The sequence below is a fragment of the Palaemon carinicauda genome, chromosome 28 (genome assembly GCF_036898095.1).
Source record: "Palaemon carinicauda isolate YSFRI2023 chromosome 28, ASM3689809v2, whole genome shotgun sequence".
NCBI classification, from domain to species: Eukaryota; Metazoa; Arthropoda; class Malacostraca; order Decapoda; family Palaemonidae; genus Palaemon; species Palaemon carinicauda.
Window position 1 is genome coordinate 68,393,155 of NC_090752.1, and position 12,500 is coordinate 68,405,654.

Consider the following 12,500-nt stretch of genomic DNA (forward strand, 5'->3'; position numbering starts at 1 on the left):
TAATAAAAGTAAAAAGATAAAAAATCAAGCGACGGGACCATGCGAAGATTCTATCCCCATAAACATAAGACTGCATCGTTGCTTCTGTTGCAGCAATTTACATTACGCCATTTAGCAAACGGAATTTTTATTACACAGGGATATGACTTGCTACTTTTGGGAATTGCAAGAGTGTCCTTAGGTTGCCTCGATTTACACGGCTGAAGACTATGAAGTGAAGTAGGAGATGATGAATGGCGAAGCATTGAATTAAAAGCTCAAGATAGAGACGACTGGAGAAATCTAACCGAGGCCCTTTGCGTCAATGGGCGTAGGAGGAGATGATGATTCACGAGGGCTTCATCACTCGGTATGAATGCACAGATTTGTTAGAAAATTATGATGTTGAAATAACAATCATTAAGCAACGTGAAATACGGGAAATTCAGGCTAAAATAGTTGTGTCCTTAGGTTGCCTCGATTTACACGGCTGAAGACTATGAAGTGAAGTAGGAGATGATGAATGGAAAAGCATTGAATTAAAAGCTCAAGATAGAGACGACTGGAGAAATCTAACCGAGGCCCTTTGCGTCAATAGGCGTAGGAGGCGATGATTCACGAGGGCTTCATCACGTAAGATTGAAATAGCATGTCTTAGCTTTCATATATCCTCGTCATTTTACTCGGTATGAATGCACAGATTTGGTAGAAAATTATGATGCTGAAATAACAATCATTAAGCAACGTGAAATACGGGAAATTCAGGCTAAAATAGTTGCTGTCGTAATGATCTATGAAACAATACATGTAAAAGGCACAATTTATAGTGGATTGATATCTATAATTTGGCTTATGATTAGCTAACAACGTATTTGCTGCGAACATGAATATATTTTGGTTAAATATTGGATATCTAATTCTATGGCTGCGTTCCAACTCTTGCTTTTAGAACATATTTTTGTAATAAATACTATCTGTATTTTATATATAATTACCATAACTTAGAGCCTAAAAATCAGTAGAAAAATAGTATTATATGAATTATGATGTTTTGATACATTAAATGAAAAAAAAACTTCCATGAAAATATGTTCTAATAACCACACTTTTCCAAATTTAAATAGAATTAAAGTGTTTCTACATCTTGTCAAAAGAGGGCAGCGTACGTCCTTTGTTCCAATCATGTGAATGATTCTATTCAATTGATAAAAAATGATAGATTGATACTTATGTAAAAATATGTGTGACAGGTATAGATTATATTCGGCTCCAATTAGGTAGGCTATTTTGTGTTATTTTAAAACAAAAATTACGTGTTGGAAGGTTCCAGAATGCAAGGATTAAAGAGCTCTACATATTGCTTATTTTCATGACCAGTAGATGGCCTTAGCAGTAGAGTACCAACTAGCTAATTATCCCCCATCGTCCCCTCATTATAAATTTCATTACTTCATTTCTATTGCTATTTGGGCACAAAATTGCTATTAAACAGACACAAGTGAACTTCATGTTCCTTGTTGCCTGGCCACAGCTTAATTCTTATGAAATTACAAATTTCACAATAAATATCACAGAAATACTTCCTCAGCAAACAATCGTTAGTTCAATAACCTTTGGGGGTCAGGGGGTCGCCCACCAGATTGTGCCACATGTACTGAAATCGGTGAGACAATCAAGTAATTAAGCAGTTATTTTATCTAATTTTTAATTACCTTTTATGAAAACAAAAGATGATTATTACGTTCCATAGTATGACATGTATCGCTAGTAAAAGCTACGTAGAATAACAATATTCCTACATTCAGAAAGGCATAATAACGCAGACTCCCCCCCCAGCTCCCTCCCTTACATCGTAACGAGTTTTACTTTACCGCCAATAGATGGCATCAGAAGCCCCTTGTCCCAACTAATATAGTAAATTATTTGAAAACCACGTGGGTCAAAAAAGTGTGGTAGGAAGAAGGTAAAGGCTTAAGAATTGGTTGTTGGTAAATTGTCCAACGATCGTTTCCTTATTAGGAATGGATAATTTTATCATAAATTGGTGTGAATTTTTCATATGCTATCGGAAGCAACCTGATTTTACTTATGAAAGTGATTCGCATTTCTCTCTTCATTAGAACACATGGATAGCATGTCTTGTTCCTGTACAAATGACCGAGCTAACAATCATCAACATAGTTAACGTTGGTAGCATGAGTATTGGGACAGCGCTGCCAAATGGAATTTCTTTGAATGGAAAATACCATTATTCATTAGATTCCAATAATTCAATAAATAATAGTTATATGACAAAAGGTGCATGACTATGATGTAATTTGAGGTTCTTATAATCATCGTAATCAACATAGACAAATCGAATGAGGAAAAACAAAATGTCACATTTCTCTGTCTTCGCCAACGCCTGACTGTGTTGCGTCATTCACCTGCGAATTTGTATTTGTTAATAAGGCTGTTACAGAGTGTAAATCAGTTACAAAATAAACCTTATCATCATTTCCTCAGTAAATGTATGGCTGTCCGTAAGCTGTCTCTAGGTTCAATATATGTTAAAAGAATCCATTAAGTATATACATTTATATATATATATATATATATATATATATATATATAACATTAATGTTTTCCTTTACGAGTAACGATATCAAAGTCAGTTTAAACCATTGCCAATAAATCACATGAAAGGTTTCACTCTCATACATTTTTGATTCTATGGAAAGGTTAATAAAGATGCCAGGTTGTTGGATGTCAATAAAGGTTAATCAAGACTTTTTTTCCAAGGTATTCAAACGTTTTTCAAATAAGTTACAAATACCCTATGATCGATAGAAATGGGAATAAAGGTTAGGCTGGTCTAAACAGTTGAATGTTTATCATTATTTTTCTCGGTATTTGGTTCAATTTCTTGGCCAAGTAGAAATATTCATCGTTAAAGAAATTTCCCTAAGCGTTTGAGATCCTAAGGCAGAGTGAATTCGAATTGAGGGGTATTCGTGTATATATACATATATATGATAAATTTCGAACATTTAAACGTGCTTTTCATTTTTCAAATAAGCCATATATATTAATACATTATCCCGAGGTCGTTAAGAGAATCCAGACTTTAATGTGTTATTATATATGGCTTATTTAAATATATATATATATATATATATATATATATTTATATACATATATAAATATATATATATATATATATATATATACTTATATATGTATATATAAATATATATATATATATATATATATATATTACAGAAAATGTATCACTAACACTCGTTGTTTTAATCAAAGTTTATATCAACCACGATGGCATTTAATATCGAATTTTACCCTTGGGAATGTATATTCACTGGAAATGCTTCTAAATCGCCACGGATTGGAACCTATGCCCTGAGCCGAAACAACGCCTGCATGGATGACTTTAGCAATCGAGCTATCAAGAGAGGCATAAGTTCATTTCAAGACCACTGTACATATACTCGTCATTGTATTTGCGTTTCTTGTTGCTTCTATGATAATTAGAATATTTCAGGCCGTATCATAAATAAAAAATAAACTAAATTTACTTCTCTCCCCAAACAAAAAAAAATGTTGCCAGCGCATGCTCAAATGCTCTTTTCAGAAAGAGACTGTGGAAATCGTTCATGAAATGCTTAAAATCGATTTTAAAGGAAACCATATAAGAAATTTTGAAAATGGAGGTTGGGTAAAACGGATGCAAGGAGTAGCCTGACCTGATGTATTATGGGTAACTTGATTAACTCGCATAAAATCAGAGAGGCAGCGATTTTCAAGGCATGAAGTGCGCCCAAATCAGATGGGAGGCCCACGGGACTATGGAAAGAACTCCAATGACAACTAGGATCAACATCATGACGCAAAACAATAAAAAAAAAAGAGTAATCAGATATCTCTGACTTCCACAAAAGGTTAATGGAGTCGTCCATGGCTAAAGCACTATCCGTGATGGAAATTTTGTCGATCTCTGTTAATTTGTTCTGAATTTATGTTTGGAATGGCGAAAATTGCAAATCAGGATCTAGAATCCAGATCTGGATCCGGTTCATCTCCAAAATTTAATTGGGACGTCCATGGTCTAAGATCTACGTGTGGTGAAAATTTCGTCAAAATCCGTCAAGTATTTTTGACATAATTCTGTCCATAGACAGACAGAAACAGACAAATGAATAATGAATAAATAAATCAACTGAATTTTATAACATCTCTGGCGGATGTAAAGATAAGCCTTGGTGTCAGAATCGTCTGTGGAAAGGTGTTGCCGATTCTAAAAATGATTTTTACGAGTAACAAGAATGATAACGAAAATGATAATAACAAAAATTGGTAGCCATTTGTCTCAATATTTCATTCTTTATCATTACCAAACGTAAAAAGCCAAAGATGTTGCAGACTTGTGAAACAAAGTATCTACAGAATGGTATATACCACAGCAACGGAAAAAAAAACATAACAAATAAAGCTTTGATAATGAAAATAAGAGAACTAACAAAGATAATATGATCTACGTGAATATTCAGATAGATTATAATTAATTGCGTTTATTAAATAAAGATGTCCCAGTTTCTATGTAACCAGTTTTCGTATTTTTCATTTATAAATATAATGAATTGTCAAATGAAACGGTCATAAATTGCAAATATAAAGCTAATATGCTAATCAAGTACATTTCACATTTTGTGTTATGTTGTTGCATCACTAATATATATAAGAATTAACGGAAGAACGTGATGATTATTATCAATTGGTGTTTATACATACTTACATATATATATATATATATATATATATCTATCTATATATATATATATATATATATGTGTGTGTGTGTGTGTGTGTGTGTACGTGTGCATGTATATACAGTAAGTGTACAGCAAGTACTTTGCAAAACGGATCTTTGCCCCTTGACCTAGGGACCCGGGGGCAAAAATACTGCAATCTTTTTTTCACACTTGTTTATAGACACCTATCTTGTTGATATAATTGTTTTTATTTTAGATTCACTCCTTACAACAATAAAGAGGTTATTCTTGTCCTATCTTCATTTATGCATAAGTAATAGATTATCAAATAGTTATCAATATTCTTACTATTGATGTGGGTGGTACTGTTTAAATTACTCGTTGATTGATATATTAACAATTATTTACTTGTTACTGATGCTTATTCGTATTCTAAATATGATTTATTCAATATCTTTTCTTATTGATTGTGGAAAATTTTAGTTGAAAATGTCACAAACATTAATATTATTTTTCACCTAATATTTTTACGATTCATTTGTTTCCTATGACAGAAACCTCCCAGTTATGTCGAAGATGTTATCATGAATTCAACCTGTGTAATTTTTGTTGCTATCATTACATTTTCTTGAAAGTTGACTGTATATATGATTAGTAATTATAATATATATATATATATATATATATACATATATATATACATATATATATATATATATATATGTATAAAGTATATATATATATATATATATAGATATATATATATATATATAGATATATATATATATATATATATATACACACACACACACACACACACATATATATATATATATATATATACTTTCTGTTAGAATTCTTGAAACTGAAGGCAACATGTACTCACCCTTGGGCGGATTTATAGCAATTCCTGAGCGGTAGAGATTCTCTTCAGTCTCCCAGTCGCGATTTCTCCTCCAGGTCTTCGCCGCAAAAAGAAAGAATAGGATAATGAGCGCCACCTGGATGCAGCGCCTAGCACGCAACGTGCGCGCCCTTGCGTACAGCAAATGCGCTCCCCAAGCCACCAGGAGGCAAGCGCCCATGGAAGGAATGTAGAGGATGCGCTCGGCCACCACGAACCCGACGTAAAAAAAGAGGTTTGGTCGCCGGCAGGAACGGAAGGATGAGGATGGCCAGGCCCATCACAGTGATGTCCCCCGTCGTGGATGACTCCCCGCCGCTGGTCCCCAAGTCGTCCGCCATGCGTCTCCTCCGCAGGGAAAGAAGCGCCGACAGGCCAAGGAGGCCTATGACCGAGCACAGGGCGACGGAAGCCAGGTTCCTCGGGTCACCCAGGTTGGTCACCAAGGGGATGGCCTCCATTGACCAGTCAAAGGACAGCGTATTCGGGCACAGGAGGAGCCAGGCGTTAAAAGCCGGCAGGAAGAAGAATGTGAGTGCCCTAACGCCAGGGGAGTCGCAATCCGCCGCTGGGTTGTCAGCAGGGGCGAATTCAGGGGGCTGTGACCCCATTATGACCAAACGGCAGGCGAGCAGGACGACCAAGGAGGCTCCAAGAGCGCTCAGGCCTTCGACAACTCCTCGGTGACGACGCTGGAAGAGAAGGAAAACATTATCAGTATTTATGGACTAGAATTGCACAAGGATACTTACAGTTGATTAATGCAATATCTTCGCCAAAGACGTTTCATTCTATAATAATATGTCCTTAAACTAAAAGTGATCTTTCTATTGAAGTTCTTCATAATGCGCGATATAAGAATAATTGGTAGACACTCTTTGCTTAATGAACACAGTTCTTCAAGAAAATTCGGGATCAAGCAACCAATCTTATTCAAAATGGTGCCAAGATTCTTGAATTTGGCAGCGTCATTGATAGACTGACTTTCTAATATATCTTTGGCTTTTTAACAACATTGATGTTGGAAGAAATGCCTAACTAATGCTTGCAAGTCTTGCACACCTTTACTCTGCATTGCTGCCTCATTTGCGTAATCCCTTTCTGGTAGGTAACTGTAATTAGCCCATTCAATTCCCTCTCTATTCTCTTCAATACACATAACAAATTATATCATTACGTTAAAAGAAGAGATACATACATACATATACTAAGGCACTCCCCCCAATTTTGGGGGGTAGCCGACATCAGCAAAGGAAACAAAACAAAACGGGGGCATATAAACAATTAGAATAGCGCCAACGTTATCCCTGCGTGTCGTAAGAGGCGACTAAAAGGGACGGGACGAGGGGGCTGGGAACCCCGTCTCCTGTATATAATCCTGCGAGACGTCAACAAAAGAAGAGATAATAATTTTATTTTGCAATATACCAAAAACTGACATGGAACTCAGAAGGCTGCTAACCATCGACATTCAAATGACCCTTTAAGGCTTGATGTTTTTTATTTTTTATTTATTTTTTTATTTTTTAGTCTAAATTATAACCTTACAGGATCTTCCAAAGCATTTATCTACAGAGGCATCGATTTTTTTTTTTTGAAATGTATTGGAGATGATGGCAGAATTTAACACTATATTATATACCTCTCCAAAGAATTTAATCAGTGCATTCTATATTTTTCCCGAAATTGCATGTTCATATAACTTAATTTCATCCATGAGAGCTAAACAGAATACTTTTGAGCCATTGTCTTTCAACCATTTAAGATTGAAATACAGGTACATACACACTCATACACACACACGTACATACATTCATATATATATATATATATATATATACATATATATACATATACAGTATATATATGTATGTATATATATATATATATATATATACATATATATATATATATATATATATATGTATATATATATGTATATATATATACTGTATATCCATTAAAAAGGAGCCTTTCAACAAGAAACTCATATCTATTGTGTAATAGAAAAGAGAAATGTCACCCAACAAAAGCTGACCAGCTTCCTTTGAAAAATCCGTTACATAATGGCTAATTCATACCAACATTATCAAAGGTTCCTTTGGTTCCAAGATTATTTTCTCGGGGCACACTACCTCATCCAGTCTAATCACACCCCCCCCCCCCCCCCCCGATCAAGCCACCACCCACATTTTAGTCCCTCAATCAATCTGCGGTCGGTAACAGTTACACAAACAGGTATTGCCAGAATTGGGTGGTAAAACAATAAGAGAGAGAGAGAGAGAGAGAGAGAGAGAGAGAGAGAGAGAGAGAGAGAGCTCGTGGAAATGAATAATTCAACGGATTCAATTATCCGAGAAACAAACCTAATTATCCACTAATCTAACTAATCCAATTTCTCACAGTCAAGACTCGCTGCCGTATTTGTACCAAGAGCCAAAGAGATGCAAACCGATCGAGGAGCGGCTCTGAACTGAAGCGGATCTCGGCAAGCATGTACGAGAACTCGTATCACCGAAAGTACGAAGGCTCCCGGTGCTCCCGAACTCAGGACGGGTATTGGGGCAGATGCTTATCGTTCTCTTCATCCAAGGGGGTCCCTCAACATTGATGAACAACTGAACACCTTCACTCGCTCCATGTTCTTATCTTCCCAAAAAGGAAGAGTAATAAACTCATGTTGTGCAGATAACGATGAGATTTTTAGGACAGCAAATTTTTATATTTTTCCTGTAAGGTAAAACAAGGAAAATGCACTTTGACGAGGATACAAGATATTTAGGTTTTCTCCAATTGTTTTGGTAAGCGATATTTTAACATAGAGTTTATATTTTCTCTAGGTAAAAAATTATCATAAGCCTATTTAGTTGATAAGACTAAGAAGTGAGTTAGACAAAAGAAATATTATGATAAATCAAAAGATAAAGATCAAAGAAATAATCATGTAAAGAACAGCGAATATAACGAATAACAGGAGGACAAGAAGGGGTGAAAAGTGAGAATTTATAAAATAGCCGAAGACTAGTGCCCTCATGGTCACTTATAAAGCCCAAGCTTTTACTCGTTATTCTCGACAGCGTTTAGAAAAGTTATCAATTTCAATACTGAAGTCTTTTTATAATCAACTTCATCATTCTGTAACTCTCTGTAACATCTCACTTATAGGCCTGACGGCTATACTAGTAAGACAGAGAGAGAGACAAATTGCCACCCAGCTGGAAACTTTAGACAATATTGACCTTATGCCAGCAGGAGAGCTCATACTCTTTGAACTGAAGTAAAATTTACCATAAATGGAACAGTATGACCCCTAAATCACAAAGAAAAAATAGAATGGAAAAAATAAAATTAGAGAAACCCTTCCGCCACAGCAGCTTATTTCTCGAAACCAGCTTGCCTTTCCCAAAGTCAATTTAGACTCCAGGCTTATTTGATACTGTGTGACAATCATGTGAGGACTTTGGGTTAAGGTTAAAGTTACTTCCGTCGACCTTTTTCTTGACATTTGACATTTGACCTAGAACGTTCAAAATTGAATCCCTTCCACGTCTCAACATAACTATTAATCCCTGAAAGTTTCCCTACTCTGTGAGTAAAATTTTGGCCAGGAAGCTGTTCACATACAAAGAAACAACCTGACAAAGAGGGGCGAAAACATAACCTCCTCCCAACTTCGTTGGCTGAGATAAAGGTAGCCTCGTTCTGCTTAGCTTTCCATACAATGCATTCTTGAAAGGCCTATGACTTCAAATGCAAATGGTGAATTCACTTGATATTTCAGAAGCTTACATCACCTCCTTACTTGGTGGGTGACATAACTGGTGGTAGCGTCCTCATCTGGCGATTGCCAGACTGAGGTTCGAGTCCCGCTCAAACTCATTAGCTCCTTTGGTCACTACAACTTCACCATCCTTGTGAGCTAAGGATCTAGGTGTTTGGGGGAGCCTGTAGGTCTATCTGCTGAGTCATCAACAGTCATTGCCTGCCCCTCATTGTTCCTAGCTTGGGTGGAAAGGAGGCTTGAGCGCTGATCATATTTAATATGGTCAATCTCTAGGGCATTGTCCTGCTTGATAGGGCAATGCCACTGTCCCTTGCCTCTGCCATTCATGAGTGGCCTTTAAACCTTTAAGCTCAACCATTCAAGAGATGTGTGCTACTCTCTCACCCTTCTCTGAAATTCTTCTTCTTTCCTCACTGGGCTGTTTTCCCTGTTGGAGCCCCTGGGCTTATAGCATCTTGCTTTTCCAACTAGGGTTGTAGCTTAGCAAGTAATAATAATAATAATAATAATAATAATAATAATAATAATAATAATAATGTGGTGAATATCAAAAGGATATAACAATTTCCATAGATTTTTCTTCATAATCCCTCACTCACTACATCCGTAACAAGCGCAAATCATAATGAAAGTTAACTCTAACGTTTAGTCATTATCTTTTCACTAACCTAACTAATTTTAATAGCACTTTCCATAGCCACTGTCCTGGGGTAGAGTTTTCTTGTTTGAGGGTACACTTGGGCACGCTATTCTATCTAATTTTTTTTTTCTCTTAAATGTTTTTGAAGTTTTTATACTTTATATATGAGAGATCTGTTTGAATATTGTTACAGTCCTTATAATATTTTATTACAATTATCCATTACTCCTCTCGTAGTTTATCTATTTCCTTGTTTCTTTTCCTCACTGGGCTATTTTTCTTGTTGGAGTCCTTGCACTTATAGCTTCTTTCTTTTCCAACTAGAGTTGTAATTTAGCTAATAATAATAATAATAATAATAATAATAATAATAATGATAATAATAATAATAATAATAGGAATAATAATGATAATAATAATAACAATAATAATAATAATAATAATTTTAAAAATAATAATAATAATAATAATAATAATAATAATAATAATAATAATAATAATAACAAAAATAATAATACTAATAATACATTATCTGCCTAGGTATCCTATCAAATGTCTTTTCCAGGCCTAAAAGTACCCAGTGGAGCCTCAAAATACTTTCCAGAGTCTTTTCATGAAAATTACTTATTATAAAGACAGTATCAAGTACCGTCATGCTTTTCTTGAATCTTCATAATTACTCTTTTCAAAACCTTCAGCGTAAATATTCTGTGAGATTAAGTTCTCTAGGACTTTTGCCTTACGCATATATATATATATATATATGTGTGTATATATATATATATATATGTGTGTGTGTGTGTGTGTGTATGTATGTATGCATATATATATATATATATATATACTGTATATGTATGTATATATATATATATATATATACTGTATATATATATATATATACAGTATATATATATATATATATGTGTGTGTGTGTGTGTGCGTGTTTGTGTGTGTGTATGTATATAACTATATATGCTAAACACCTAGATCCGGAGTCCTACAGTATATTATACTATACATACATAAGTGTTATAAGATAACCTAATATCCTAACATAAACGTTAACTAACCTAACTTGAGTAGTACCACTGTTTACATAATATATATTCTTAATATTTTGAAAGAGAGAGAGAGAGAGAGAGAGAGAGAGAGAGAGAGAGAGAAAATGTTTATTTGTTTTGATTGTAAGATCGAGGGATACACCCGAGAAGGTCGTCTACAGACAAAAAAAGTGACGCAACTATGATGTAAGAATGACGTATGAATGACGTCAGACCGCCAGCTGAGCTATCATTATCCTGTAGCTACTTGGTAACTTCAGAAGCTCTTTGCTAAGAGACTTTCTTATTTATTGTTTCTGCAACCACAGGCCAATGAGTTACGACCATGCAAACTCCTCCCCTTTTGCGAACGTAATTACACGGACAGCCAATTAAGGCAGTAACTTAGATGGAAGCTCCGCCCATCCTTGATCTCCACCAATAGTAACGTGGTTTTCCTTTGATACCGACCAGTCAGGATGCTTAGGCGGAGTATTTTTGACACAGGGCGGAGATTGCACATATTCAGTTGCAGGGGGCAATCACCGATTTATTTGCGTCACTGTAATCATAACGATTCTCTCTCCCTCGGAAGCAGATAACCTTGGCATTATATTTTTTTTGGCAGACTACAATATGAATTAGAGACGTTGCAAAAAGTTATTAAAACTGATAGAGAAATATGATAAAAAAAAAAATATTGGCATCTTTGAACATTATAGGCCCCGCCTTTTGCAAGAGCTCACCACGTGCAGGTCAGCGGTGATGGCATCTCCGATCGACACTGACATCTGCCGGCAACAATGGGTACCATGGCATCGTCAACACCAACAAATCTTATATCGATATGTGATAGCGTTGTCAAATGCGACAGGTAGTTTTCCCATTTATATGGAAGCCCAATACTACGATATCTGTGCCCAGGGAGACTTACTCTTAATATGATCGTCAGAAATGAATGGAAGAGCTGAACCAGGCGAGGAAAATATTGCTGTATCCCCTGGGGTCGGAGAATGACCATCTACACCGACGGATACTGTTTCTGTCTTGCGTGACCTTTAGCCATTATTAACCGTTTTGTGAAGGCGGTGAAGCCACTTTACATCGCAGATCCCTTCCCGAGATATTAGATTACCTCGGCATAGCTTGGGAATATGTTAACTGTCATCGAAGGATCTTTACACGTGAGGAGCTAATAAGCCGTCAGAGATCTGCTGAAGAAATGAAGAGGGGCCTGTGAAGTGATGGAAATGTAGTAAATCCTTCAAACTGTAGCGGGATACAAAGGGAGCTCAGGGCTCAAGTTTCAATACTCCTCTTTATCTCTGACACTTCCCACGAGTGAATGAATCATGTGAAAAGAACTCTTTATAAAGATCCCTGATAA

At 35.7% G+C, this 12,500-nt stretch overlaps 1 protein-coding gene across 1 annotated transcript in view; it reads right to left on the minus strand.

The window, feature by feature from the left end:
• LOC137621878 (protein O-mannosyl-transferase TMTC2-like) overlaps positions 1–12,500 on the minus strand; it is a 95,947-nt gene that overhangs the window by 76,987 nt on the left and 6,460 nt on the right. The window contains 3 exon segments of the mRNA XM_068352383.1: positions 5,632–5,887; positions 5,889–6,377; positions 6,689–6,795. Of these exon segments, the coding sequence (XP_068208484.1) occupies positions 5,632–5,887; positions 5,889–6,377; positions 6,689–6,795 (852 nt within the window).